At 35.6% G+C, this 15,060-nt stretch overlaps 1 protein-coding gene across 1 annotated transcript in view; it reads left to right on the top strand.

The window, feature by feature from the left end:
* cd34 (CD34 molecule) overlaps positions 1–7,833 on the top strand; it is a 27,528-nt gene extending 19,695 nt beyond the window's left edge. The window contains exons 2-8 of the mRNA XM_015018551.1: positions 2,337–2,399; positions 2,540–2,757; positions 2,866–2,943; positions 5,061–5,172; positions 5,279–5,331; positions 5,610–5,756; positions 7,479–7,833. Coding sequence (XP_014874037.1) covers positions 2,337–2,399; positions 2,540–2,757; positions 2,866–2,943; positions 5,061–5,172; positions 5,279–5,331; positions 5,610–5,756; positions 7,479–7,670 — 863 coding nt within the window. The 3' untranslated portion in view covers positions 7,671–7,833. The remainder of the gene's footprint in view (positions 1–2,336; positions 2,400–2,539; positions 2,758–2,865; positions 2,944–5,060; positions 5,173–5,278; positions 5,332–5,609; positions 5,757–7,478) is intronic.
* The last annotated feature ends 7,227 nt before the right edge of the window (positions 7,834–15,060 follow it).

Raw genomic sequence — 15,060 nt, forward strand, 5'->3', positions numbered from 1 at the left:
ATATTGGTAATACATCACGTCATTACATTTGCAATGTAAATCCAAAAATGTAAATCTAAAACATTCTGCGTTGACCTTGTACTCTCTGCATGCTTCATACTTTTCACAATAGCCCCAGTGTCACACAAGTCATGTGTCATTTCATGCTGCATTCCCTTTTGATAGTTTGTGACCCCAAGTCAAAACAAGCTGTAACGCTCCATCACGCTGCTTCTGAATGCTGCTAGCACATAGTAGAAGTAATTGGTCCCTGTGTGTTTTTGGTTAAGAAAAAAATGACCCTCAGAGCAAAGTAAGATTTTAGTTTGGACCCACATTCTAAGCTTATAGGTCTTGGTAAAATGTTTTCTTGGACACACTTTGCAGTGTGTACCAACAACAACAACAACAAAAGAGAAAAACTAGAGAAACAGAGAAGGAAATACAAGAGAACACAAAGTTTAGGAGTTAACGAGCCAAAATAAAAAGCCATCAATACAGGCACATGTAGAGCACAGGGAACCTGCAGAAAATAAAACAGAACAAGACAGACATTACAAGTTGCCTTTAAAAAAAGGAGAAAAACAAGACAATGAAAATCTTGACAAATTTGATACTAAAAGAAACATAATTGGCCTCATTCATTTAAAACTTGGCATGGATTTAGGAGCAGTAAATAGCCTCTGTGTAAAATCCAAAAGCGGCCGATGAAACCACGTGTTCACGAGTCAATCCCAGCACATGAACTGTTGGATTCAGATAAAGCAAAAAGCTGTAAAAATGGTCATTTAGGCACCATGGTCCCAATTATTTTAGGTTTTGTCACCTGTAGAACAGATTCTCAGGTTGAAAAGGTTATTGAAACACAAGATTGACAGTAAAAGGAAAAATATAGAAACAAACAAAAGACCTCTGCAAATGTGTATTATCTTCATATTTTAATATCCTACTTTCCCAAAATTAGTTACAACAGCCACAAATTAGAACTTCTGAATTTTCCAGCTTTCATCTGACAGATATCATTTTTTGCACAGCACCAAATCAAACCTGCCTGTCCAGTGGAATCTTGTGCAGAATTACATGGACCAAAAATAATGTCGCATACAAGAGTCGCTAAAGCTAAGCCATCAGAGATCCATCTTCCCTACAGTACTAGTCCATGATGCCCAGTGTCCAAATTCATGTTTTTACTCTTGCGGTATCTAAATGTTTTGAGAAGATGGCCAGAGTCTTGTGTGATTAAAAAGTTGTTATTCACCTAATTTATTTACCAAAACACAAAGATGCGTTTTATAGATGTACATGCTACAGGAAATACTTGCTGGCATAAACAATCCAGAATTAGGATAAAGTAGGAAGGGACTGGGCAGCGAGGAAAAAAACTAAATGGCAGTTGTTCTAGGTTTTAAGCTGCATCTGAGTAACTGTTGTGTTATACAGTATATTTACTGTCACTTCATTTAGTCTTATTATCCAGCTGAAAATCCTACTGCTGTTTGTTTGCATAAGCATTTGTTGGTAAATGTCAAGTAACCAAATTAAAAATGTCATAATGTTTCTTAAAAATATAGAAACCACAGCAAATGAATATTTTTGCTTAATACCCAGGAAGTGGTCGGCTTTTCCCACATAATAACAAAAACGTAATTGCAGTTGCCAAGGGGATTCCCCCAGCATGTTTCAGCAACCCAGCAAGTCAAAAAGTTGCTTTCGTGGTTGTGGCTCATACGTGTATCACAGCAATGAATTAATCTGACTATCCTGTCTGAAACCACTAATGTGTGCTCCCATTGATATACTTTTTTCACTATCTGCGATCTTAGGCTAGTCTTGTGTACTAGCTGTTTAAAAGAGTCAAAATGCTTTTATAAAGTTAGAAGCACACAAAGTGTTGAAAAGATCCTACATAGTGATGAGACAAGGACTTTAATGTTCTGCACAACCAGCTGGCATTTAATCACATGTACTTCACAGGTTCATACAATTACATTGTTTTAGTACACGATCTGCTGTCTACAAATATTGTCTCTTAGATGTTAAGTTTTTTTTCTTCTTTTTTTTATCTTGACAAATAACATGTTTGATGAATGAGGTTCAATGACATAAGAAGGTGCAGGAGATCATGTTTCGTATTCCTGAAAACTGCATTAGCAATCTCAGTCACACTTACTGATATTTCTTTAATCAAATATATCACAGAAAACGCTGCTTTGAATCTTTAGCTTGGATCACAAATTCAGCAAAAAGAAAGGAAAATGCTGGGAATTGTAAACTATCTTGATACTGTATCTTTGCTATATGCACATGAGAGTACTTCAAGTTTTTTTTGTTTTGTTTTTCTTTTTGTTTCTCTACAGGCGAGGTGATATGTGAAGACGTTTCAGCCCCACCAACCCCATCCGCAAATACTTTTAATGCTGGTGAGAAATTTGGGATAAAAATGCAATTGTGTAACTTTCAGTCATTTGAAAGACATGACTGAATTACTGCTGTTAACGGTCAAAGAGCTAAAACTTTTCACAGCAAGTGTCAAGGCCTTATTTCTGTATTATGTCCGCAGGAAGTGGGACCACACCTGCTGCTCCTGTATCCACTGCTGCGTCAGATCAAGGCGCCGCTCCCGCTGATGGATCCAGTGGAGATTCTGTAGGTTCTACTGTCGCTCCAACAGTTGTCTTGACAAGCGGACAAAATGATCAAGCTCGAGCTGCCCCGGAGAACTCCAATGATTCTCCCAGTTTGAAGGTCATCATAGAGAAAGTACCACTGAATGTGGTGGTAAGGATCTCATTGAGTTCATGTTTTAAAACCTATCAGACCTCTATGAGCAACAAAAAACATTGAACCTCATGAAGTGTGATTTGATCTTTCTTTCTGTCTTTGCAGCCTACAGTTGTGTGTGTCGGAAAGGAAGAAATCCCTGAACAAAGTGCTGTTAAGGCTCAAGTAGAAACAGGGGACTGTGTGAGTACAAGTGTTTGTCTCGTTTATAGCTTCTTTAAATTCCTCGAGATGCCTGCCAACTGTCGATAATATGATGCTACCAGCAGCTGCAATTTTTGGCATGCACCAAAGGAGAAGTGTCACTCTGACTGGCTTTATTCTGTTGGAAGAAAACCTTTACATGACCTTCTGTGACGATGAAGTCGAATAATTTATGTAAAGGAATTAGATGCATCAGCTCGAGTGTGTAAAAAGCGGTCCAGACTTTTCTCAGACATTCCTTAGCTGTCATTAGTTCTTGTCTTGTCATGAGTGTCAGATATTTAATGCACAGAGATCTTTACTTGTTCTGGGATTACTTAAGATAAATGTCGACATTCAACTTTTAATACACATTTACAATAGTCTTCAACCCTAACCCCTTAAAAAATAAAAAATAGATACATAAAAACCTAAGCAACTGTCAATCCTCATCAAAGTTTATTTTGTCCAAATTCTAACACCTGATAACAGTGATAAGTATATATTTATTTTATTTTATAATACTTTAATCTTATACCCTACCTTATCACAGTACTACCTAAGTTGCATTTCCATGGTTTTACAAAATGCCTGACTTTAAAACTGATGGAAAAAATATGCCTTAAATGGTCAAGTTTATTTTAACGAATTAGTAGTATTTAAAACTGGACTACTGACAGGAAACTCACACTAGATACAAAGGGAGTGTGTAACACCTAAAGAAAAGGAAATGCAGATAATTTCTTTTCATTATTACAAACTGTAATGCAGTCAACCACCATGGCATATATCCACACTAACTGTGCAAGACTCCACTGCTGAAGAAAAGTCACATTGAAACTTATTTAAAGTTTGTGTTCTTGCAGTTCTTTATTTATTGACCACAGATTAATTAACTTAATTAATTAAAGTGATAATATTGCTCATGAATAAACTTCATTTAATTACTCAGTGTAAACACTCCGTCTGTACTGGTGAAGAATCACTCACCTCAGCATGCTAAATGCACGATGGTTCAAATGGCTTCCTCTAAACCAGCCATTATTTCATCCAGTTATCGTTTGATATCTGATTGGTATAGAACAATTCAACTGAATGATGTACAGGAGACACATTCTCTATGCAAAATATGGGTAAATCCATATTTGAAATTTATGACATATCTGGACGTTTTATAAAATTAAGCCTAATTTCTTCATGTTTAAGCCAACGTCAAACAGGTTTTCAGATATACAAACATACATGGCTAAATATTAAACAGCATAACAAAAACCTAACCAATAAGCACAATGAATTTTTATTTTCAGAGCTGTGGATTTCTCAAGACACAAAAAGTGTTTGTTTGCTCGCAGCTACGACACAGCAAGGTCACGTCTGAGCACTATGCTCAACTGACTAGGTTTGTTGCTATGACAACTATCTACAAAAGTCAATCTAATGTAGAAACCGCATCAGACACAAACCATCAAACATGAAGGCAACTTAAGGAAACTAAAAGCCCAAAATGCCAGGTGGTTTAAATTACATTCTAACAAGACCTGCTCAGTGAGAGGTAAATTAACTCTTTTAAGCCATGTTCATTGTTCAGTTTTATAATTGCAACGCAAATTAGTGCCACAAAAATAAATATATTTGTGAATGGAATCTGTTATACCTAAAAATATGTAAATGATATTGTACCACAGGAGATATCCGACTGGTTTTATTTACTTCTCACATGTTTGTTTCTATCCTTAAACAGCCAAGAATTTCCACAGAGTCCAGCTGTGGGCCCACTCCCACCTAAGTGGGGATTTGGGGTTTGTTCATAGGGCTCTTTTGGGGTCATTGAGCGCTGTCTGGCTCCTATCACAGTAGAAGAATGAACTAAGAGTTGCGCAAGGAGGTGATATCATATATCTGGGATACGACTGGGTAAAACAAGGGGTGGTTAGAAAGATTTTGAATAGGAATTTGTCTTCTAGCTTGAAAGAGAGTTATTTGTGAGACCACTTTCTTAAGTATGTGTTCAATTAAGCTTCATTTTTATTTAATGTCTTAGTGGTCTTTTATTACTTTGAAACTGTGGTTAATAAAATAGAAACTAAAGAAGCAGTTATGTTTCTTTTTCCTTACAGAACGAAACAAAGGGCATCATTGAGGATACCCCAGCACCGTGGTGCAGCTCTGACAAATGTAATCTGAAAATCTTCCAAGAGAAAAGCAATTTATTGATGACCAGCAGTGATGGTAACTAATGATAACATATGATAAAACAATTTGAAGTTTTTATTATTTATTTTGCCCCAACACCAACTAACTATGGATGCATATCTGAACTTTTCTTGATCTGCAGCTAAACTGTCTTCTTTGGTTGAAGCACTCAAAACTGAAGCTCTGAAAAACAAGGTGAGGGAGAGCATGGAATGTGATGACAGCATCATTAAGCTGATTTAAAATTTAAAACCCTATGCAATTTTATTATAGCTTAATCATTCTCAAAATGCTTTCCTGTTTTATTATCTTAATCAGTGATTTATTAGTTGACTCTATAATGCCAACAGCAAATTAAATTTTACTTCAAAGCTCTAGGATACCAATTGAGAACTAAATCTGTTTTACTTCTACTGACCACATTTTACTTCTCTTTTTTCTCTCCAATATTTTTAAATAAAACTTTCTTGTAGTTAAATTTGAAAAATGTTGACGTCCCAAAATCATCAAACACGTCTGTATTTGTTGGAGTACTGGTCACTGGTCTTCTTGCTGCCCTCGGCATGATTGTGGGATACTTCAAGTGTCAACGGAAGCCTGACACTAAGGGAGAAAAACTGGTAAGAATGTTTTTTATTTATTCTGTTTCAAGTTTGTCACAGTACCCTCCTCACTTATTTGTGCCCCTGGTAAAAATGCATAAAATGCTTTATTCTGGTTAGTCCACACTTTTTGGATGAAGTTTACTTTTGTAATGTTTACTCTTAGTATCCTCCATTTGGGTAAATGCAGATCATTCTTTAGCCAACAGCTAAAGATATTAGTTAATGCAAGTGGCACCAAAACAATGAAGATTTCTGTCTTGAAAAAGTTCCAGCTTCAGAAATATTAATGCGGTTCTTACTGGGAGAAAACTGTTTTAGGAATCATCCTACTGTCATCACCAAACTGGAAATTAGGATGTGATGTGATGTGCAAATTATTTTCCCTGTGAAACAACTGCTGATAACAGAACCTGGTAAATGTACCTGGACAGAGAAACTGTTTGGCCAACTGCTGGCCAACCATCAGACGAGCTGCAGAGAAAGACGGTGGTCTTCATCCAGAGCCCCACACCCTGTTCTCCACAGCCTTGTGCTTTTGCAATGATCTACCCAGCTGTTTCCCTGCAACTCTCACATAACATGACAGAGATCGTTCAAGAGGCTATATTTTGTTTGTGTGTTTATGGGTAGTGCTGGAAACATTCTGGATTATTGGGTTCATCTGTCTTAGTGTCTAATCGGAACATGAAAACTGCTTCATATTTGATGCATTTGTTGTTTGATCTGTTGAATATGATGAAAAAATATGTTTTCGTTAAACATTTAAGCTCACGTACCAAACTATCATAGTGCACAGGCAAAAATATTGACTTTCATAAGAAAGTAATTTTATGCAGACAAATTTTCACCCTCATTTTTCTACTATTGCTTTGGATCATTTTGGTCTAGAGTCAGTGGGTCTGTTAGTGGGAATATGGTTACAGAAAATGTTTCACTGAAGGTAATTCAGTCAAAAAGGGCAACAGCAGCTATTATGAATATCCTAATTTCTTCAGTTAGCCACCATGTTTTTGCTTATTTGTTGTTTAACAAATACAACAAGATTATTTTCTGTTCAGTAAGTGCAATTAAATGTTTTTTTTTTTCAATTATGAATTGAAAAATGTAGATGAGACTTCCACATGTGAACATTTCTTAATAAAGATCAGAATATTTGATGGTGTGTTTATCCCTTTCTAACACAACTGCATGTTTCAAAGGAGTCAGGCTTTTGACTATTTTTTAAATATATTTTTGAGGATTAAACTGTCACGTATTGGAGTTTCTTATTATAAATAAATTCTGATTTTGAACTTAATGACACATCAGCTCCTACAAAAAAGTGCTTGAGTGCTTTTCACTCAGGCATAGCGTTTGTCACTTTCAAATGCTTGTGTTCAAGTGGCTAGAAATGTCATTTTAAGCTTTTTTAAATTGTTTTTCAAAAGTCATTGCTCATGTCATTCTTTCTTGATTTGTTGATACACACATAAATAGTTTATGGTTTAATAGTGGACTGATTAATTAAAAAAGCTTAATTAGTTACTACTTAATTATCTAAATGCTTTACAAGGCAAACGTGTTGCTTTTACACATTATTTGCCTTTTGTTGATAAATGTACAATGGGGCAGTGCATTGTGTACATTTGAGATTAAAGATAAAAATATAAAATCAGTAATTGCAATAGAAAAGAGGACTTGAGATAAAAAAGGCAATATTTTAATCTTTTAAAATGTTAAATTGTACTGTTGCTGCAGGCAGAGAAAGCCTTCCCAGTGGATCAAGAGAATCAGGGGAACACCCTTGCGTCTGAGGCCCCTCTGATCCCCCCTCCAGAAACTCAGGAGAAACCCAGCGTTAACGGAGAGTCCCTGGAGGCAGTTAAGACCGAGACTTCTCCTCCCACCAACGGCCACTCCACTGCAAAGACGGCAGACACCGAGCTGTGAGATTGCCCCACAACTGCTGCAGTCCAGGAACTTCCTCCCGCTAATACATTTATCCACACAGATGCATACATGCCCATACAAAGAAATTTGGTATCTCATCCTGTTGAGCCAGAGAGGCCACAGCAAAGGAAACAGCAGGGATTATAATAACCTCTCTAAGAGCTACACAGCTCTGCTGTGGTTCTCTTCCTCATTGGCTGTTTGCCTCAACAAACATTAGGAAAACTAGTCTGATTATAAAAATATTGGCAGATAAAAATAGTGCTGATAATGACGAAGATAGTCCCTGGGTTTTTGACGGCAGCCAGACTGAGACCAACAAGAGGAGGTTGGCAGCTCTTCTTTTTAAATTAGTCATCACAAACTCTTATGAAGACTGCAGCCAGTGACATGCTGCTGCATCCAGCAGCCTAACACCTGTCATCTGGCTTAAACTCACTACAATTCCTGCAACACAGCATAAGCACATGGATAAAAATGTCTTTAAAAATTTACAATTTTTTAAGCCAGAAAAGACAAAAAAGAGCAAAGCATGGTAAATTTACAAACTTGTCTGACAAAATAAACCCACTGTACATGTTCAAATGTTTGCTGCATGTGAGTGTTAACATTTACTAGGATCTCCATCGTACATAGGCTGTATATATCAGTACATGCATCTAGGCTTTCATTTTTCATTTTGTATTTTGATGACTTGATAAAAGTGTAAACGTTTTTGAGTGTGAACATGAATGTTAGCCATTAAAACCTGTACAGTTTTATGAAATTAGTTGTCGTTTGAATGAGCTTCAGTTGAAGAAGAATCAAAGTTTCTTTTCTTCCTTTTCTCTCGAAGAGGTTGAACCAAGGGGAAACCGTCAAATCAAGTGATCAGCCAAAAGGAGAAAAGATCAAATGATGATCACTCTCAGCTTTTTGTCATGTTTCTCAGTGTTATTCTCATTTTAGTATATAACTGTGTTGCTTATCTACTTGGCATAGGAGAATTTATGCCTCATATGTCAGTTCATAACCCATGTTCTTAAAACTAGACTTGTTTCAACTAAATAATGCTTGATCTTCATGATACTCAAGGTTGTGACTGTTGTTTTTTTTATTATTGTTATTAATATTTCTATGGGTTTCTTTTTTTCCAGTTTTCTTCTTTGGAAACGTTTTGTAACATTTTTTTTAAATACACTTCAAATTTTGTAATGTAAACATTGAAAAAGCAAATTCACAAATGCTTGAATTTTGTAAAAATAAATAATCACAATTTCTCCTCCTTTTGCTTTACTTTGTGCCAAATCTTTCCTTGAATGGAGTTTCTACGATCTTACAATGTAAAGCAGAAATAGAAAATTAGATTTGATCATTTTCTAGGTCCAAGAAAAAGAAAATCTAAGTATTTATTCATATGTTTGTAACCTTTGATTTACCATCTCAGCTGTAATCCAACTCATTCATCGTTTTAGTTTTTGAGTTTCTGACTGACATACATAAACAATCAAAAAATATTAAATAAAATATTTTTTGTATTTGACTAAAGCCTTTTCAGAACTGTATATTATATTTTAATGTCATTCATTCTTCAGAAATATACCCAGACATGTTTGAGAAATTCTGGAATCTCCCATGGCAACCATTCAGGGATGTCTAAATGCTACAATACTACTTTACCCAAAGCTCCATCTCTAGCGGCAGCAGCAGTAAGCAAACACCTGGTGGAACACCTGGTGTGGTCTGGTGTGCACTCCTGTCACACCAGACCATGAAATAGCATACAGAAACATCATTAAAGGCACCATGGAGGAGCATTGTTGTTATGATGTTCTGGGGCGTGTCAGAAAGGATATACGCCTCTTAAAGAGACAGAGGCCAATTTCAGGGTGTCATATACAGTTGTGATCCAAAATTTCTTGTAATTTGTTTTTATATATACAGCATTTTCATGACAACTGAAGGTAACATAGTTAGTTGATTGCACTTTACAGTGACACTGTGTGTCAGAAAACACAGTACACCGCCTTTAATCCGACTTCTAGAACAGAATCTTAAGAGTTCATGATTTATGAGCAAAACAAAAGTATCTGTCTGGAAACATTTCCCTTTTCAGCCAAAGTGCTGCTTTTCATTGAACTGTACGGCATGAGTCCGTGTGGTTCAATACTCTACTTTGTGTGTTTTCATTGTAAAACCAAGCAGTCCTGCACCATTCCTGGACCCCCTTCAGTTGTAGGTCCACTGGAATAGGGCAGAGCTAGCAGCACACAAAAAAGTCCATTGATTGAGGAACAGAAAAACATCACTGCTTCACTGCATGAGACACATTAATGCATCACTTATGTCGCCACAGTAGTATGACACAATATGAGTTTAACTGGCAGTGGAAATGCTCTCCTGTTACACCAGACCATGAAATAGCATACAGAACCAGATGCTAATTAAGTGTGCTATTAGCCTTACCACTAAGTGTAAACAGGGCAAATAATTCCAGTTGGAGATAAATGGAACATAGGAAGCCTTAAAAATTAATATGTGTTCAAAGCATTAACATTTTCTCCATAAGTCAACAACAGGTCAGCATTTGAAATATATGCACTTTTGTTGTATTGATGCTACATTTTGGATATGTTGCCACCTCAAAATTTATTTTAAAGTACATGAAAACATGAAGACTCCTTCATGTAACATAAGGTGCCAAAAACACATTAACATTAAAAGAAAGTAAAATAAACTCTTGATAAAATTAATAATTTGTCAAATATACTTTGTATGTATTTTTTTAATTGCAAATACATAGTAAGACTTGTTCTTTTATTTTTGAATTATGGAATAAACTGAATATCTCACAGATACATGTGTGCACATACTGCCACACATACTTGCGCCTACATACATCTGCTCCATGATGCAAGGGAATTTAAATCCCACTCAGCCCATAAGGTTGGACAGCTGGTTTACATAAGCAGCAGTTATGACATCACTTCACACTGTTTTGTCTTGACCCGCCTGGGTGTGGCGGCAAAAACATTTCCCCCTCAAATGTGATCATGAGCCTTCCACAGTATCATTTCCACATATTTAAAATATACAAAGTGTTGTTTATTTTCCTTTAAGAGAGAATAACATGCTTATTTTTGAATGGTTTTATTTAGAAATTTAATCTCATCTCATTCATTTCCACCCTGAAATGCCCCTTTCAAAGATACATCAGTAAAATATTTCCTTAGGACCAGTTTGCACAGCAGTAAAGGTCAAATTGTGCAAAAGTTGACTGCAAATCTGTAAAGGACTCCTTATGTTTGATAAGTGGTGACAGGGTGCTCTTGTGGTGTCCTTTGCTTTGGAAGCCAACTTTGTCTATGACTTCAAATAATGCTGCAGATGTTTTGCAGAACATCAGCTGGAAGTTTTCCTAAAGCACATGTCCCAGATCAGCTAAACATAACGTGTTTTGAGGAGACAACTGAACAACTCAACAGATACATGCAATATCCTTATAAAGGTGGCACTATTAAAAAGAGATAAACAGACTTTTCAAATATATAAAATGTATTGCCAATAAAATATTCACTCATAAACACCTACAAAATAGTCTTTCACAAATTATCTCTCTTTTTTATTTTAGTCAAATCTGTGCTGTTCAATTTGCTGTTCATGCAGCAGAGAAGAAAAAGTAAGAGTGCTAAGCAATGTTTCAAGATCTTTTGCAAAGTCAAAGCCCTTGTTGGAAGTATTTCTCACAGAAACAACTAATGTTGATCAAACAACCATGCTCTAAACACCCGTAAACTTCACCTTCTACGTCTTTTTTTTCTGTTTCTCCAAGGCTCGACCCGCTCTCCTCCCATGCTTTATCCCATCCAGGCCTCAGTTTCCCCACCCTTCTTATTCCTCCATCTTGCCAAGAGTAATGTGAGTGAAGTGGAATCTGGGATTATGTACAAAACCCAGCTGGTTGTTTTGATTATGCAGTGGCTCCATCCTCATCGTAGTCACAGCTGCCAAATATGTCATATTTTACCTCTTTACACCAAACCCCTTTCTTCTCTGCTACCCCACCACCCATCCCCCTCCTTAACTCATTAATGATAACATTAAACTGGATGGATCAGGTGTTAAAGAATAGGAGACCTAATGAGACCCTAAGGTTTATGATCTGTGAATGTTCACATTCATGGAAAGGTTAAATGGTAAATGTGACAAGAGAATTTATGAGGGCTTTTATTTTTTTATAAGAACAAATTTATGGCATCGAATCACAATGCTGAAACATTTTTAACATGTTAGTCCTTAGAGAGAAACACACAAAGGAACAAATGACTGCAATTTCTTTCATCTGCAGGAGCAATCTGTGTGTTTGTTTTGTACTGACAGAGAGAATCCAAATGATATTTTCTGAAGATATTTCCTTATAACAGTACCATCAGGTAAAAGTTATTTAACAATGTACTTAATTGTGTTACTATCGTACATAATAAGGCTAGAAAAAGGCACTGGGAAATTATTTGTGTCACATTTTAAAGCAGTTTTAATGTACTTGCACCAAATGTTTACCAGATGATTAACATTAGGGTTAGATGTTGCCATGCCACAACATATGGGAACTTAAAAGAAAGTATTTGAAAAGCAAAAAGATCAAATGATGTTGCAGAACTGGAAGCTCCTTCAGTAACAAACGGCTGAATCCTTGGTGTGCAAAGAAGCATCATCACAGATCCTCCCTCCCAGCAGATGTTAGACTTTATAAACGACACTACTTCCCACAAACTGAAACTCTTTAAGAGTTGACATTCCCGCTGTTTGTTTTTTTTATTATTATGCCAATTAATATTAATAGTCTGTCCAGCGTATAAATATGAACATATTATATAAAGGCTTCACTCACCTCCAAATCCCAGATGCTTGAACTGAAAGTGAACTTATGTCTTCACTTGCAATCTGATTAAAATTCTAATAATTATCTCTGCACTTACTCATGGGATAACAAGATTTCCATTCCAGATACTGAGGTGATCATCTAAAAATATTAGATAAATAAATCAGAGAGATGTCTTTGAAAATTAATATAACATTTCATGGTTCTGCAAAACAATTTGATTCCATACCACTGATCTTAGTACACATGCACTGTTCAGAGGGGGAGCACAGACTACACTTTATAACACAAAATGGTTATCAGGACTTATTGTTAAACAAAAGGCACGAGGCCTCAAGTTTAGATCAACATATATTGTGTTTTTGTTTTTTGTTTTTTTCCAAATATGTCAATATGGAAAGAAAGTAAACAGTGTGACAGCAGCTGCAACATAGTTTCTGGATGTCATGTGAATAATTAAATCAACAATTTGGAGCAGAGACACTTAGACATAAAAATCGTAATATTTGAAAGTATTTCCTAAAACGTGGAGGAAATAAAATACAAAACGGAGATGTTTTTTTCCCTCACAAAGTCAGCCAACACAACTCAGTGACATTATTCAACAAATCCCAGTAGTCAGTTGTGATAGTGGAACTATATTTCTAAGACAAACCAAATGAAATTTTCAGGAATACTCTCCACATGAACTTGGAGGAATGACCTACATTTCAACAAGACAGCAGAGAAAGGGGCCCCAATGCACTTCTGCAACAAGATACAGGAACACATGACAACTGGAAAGAAACAAGTTTTAAAAGTCTTAAAACAATTTTAAAGATGGGGTCCAGTCAAGGGAGATTTACCCTGTAAAACAAATGGGGCCCAATAGGGTGATTCACGCGAGGAAATTATGTACATGTTGTTCTCCAAGCAGACATCCATATGTGCCTCCATTCGCTGAACAGCTTTTATCAGATGTTTGTAAAATTATCACGTAAAACTGCAGTTTCTGTGGATCATCTGTCTGGAATGAAGCATTTTACTGGAATTTTCCAAGGGACTAACGGGCAGCAAATAAATATACTTGAAAGACTGATTAAACCTAAGAAAACCCATATTTTACATTTGGTTTCCATAGACACCTCAACAACAAAATACAATAAAATCCTGAACTGATATTTGGTCATGTTTCTGTTCTGTTGTTGTCTGTTACCAACATCTGTTTCAGAAAACGAAATGGAAAGAGACTTGTCTCGTGTTTCCAGTGATAGAATAGATGGCATGACACCTTCCAGGAAGCTATGGTAAAAGATTTTAGGATTAACTGTCAGAAAATGAAAACCTTGCAAAACATCACATTAGTGCTGCAGATGTATTTCAGCCATCACATTTGAATTAGAGATGTAGCTTAAAGACTGTGTAAAAAAAAAAACATTAAACTATATTTTGGCTATTTTTATTTATTTATTTTTTATGTTTCAAATAAGACCACAGAAAAAGGTTAAGGATTAAAAAGAAATAGAACATGCAGTGGATAAATGTTGTGGAAACATGAAATTGTTGGGTTAGGATGCCCCCTGCTGTGCTAACAGGAGCAAACTTCTTACTCTAAGTTGAAATTAAGTTTGCCAAACGTCTCAAATGCTCTACTTTGGGGACATTTAGCATTCATTTCGCACCTTGAATTGGCATGTTGTTCAAAATGTGTATATAAATAAAATTAATTTGCCTTGCAATGAGCTTATGTTTGCTAAATGTCATGACATTTTTCATATATTTGCCTGTCACAACATTTAGGAATAAAGAACAACAAATGGAAACATTTGGCCAAAATGTGTATTTTCTTAGGATGGGAATATTTTATTAAAGTTTTAATATCCTATTTTGAGCAAAATTTGTTGGTAATTATTTTATTAATTGTTCAAATTACTTTTCGCACTGTGGAATTAAGCCAGTAGGTGATTAAGACATTATTTTAGGATGCAACATGAAACAAAAAAATGAAGGATGAATCTGGACATATAGGCTTTACAGATGACACCTTTCAAATGTAATTCAGTCGTACATGATGGTTTCTTTTAAAGGAACTTGAATAAGTTAGTTCTTATAAAGAAACTTCACAAATCAAGAGTTTGATTATTTACACTGTAAAAACTGAAGCAGTGAATGTCAAAATTTCCGTTGGGTCAAAAGATATTTATTGTAATAATTTATTTAAAAACTTAAATTCCCGAAAAAACAAATATGATATTGTTTTATGTTTGGAACAATAAACAAGAAATTAATTAGTTTATTAGTGCAAATAGTCCAATATTTTGATGATGAGTGATTTGTAAATCATTGTAGATTTTTAAATATAGAATTATCTTTGTACATTCACTTTAATTAAGGAGAAACATCCAGTTTGCCCTCATTAAAAAAGATCAAAGGACAAAAAGATTGTGTCTATTGTCAACAGTAACAATGGGATTTGGGTCCATCTTTCTTTGAAGATCTTTTCTGTATTTAGCCAAGTTCAATAAACTGATTAAAAACGGACTTGGCTGC

This window comes from Poecilia latipinna, unplaced genomic scaffold (assembly GCF_001443285.1).
Source record: "Poecilia latipinna isolate Pla-1442-1.1 unplaced genomic scaffold, P_latipinna-1.0 Scaffold2288, whole genome shotgun sequence".
NCBI lineage: Eukaryota > Metazoa > Chordata > Actinopteri > Cyprinodontiformes > Poeciliidae > Poecilia > Poecilia latipinna.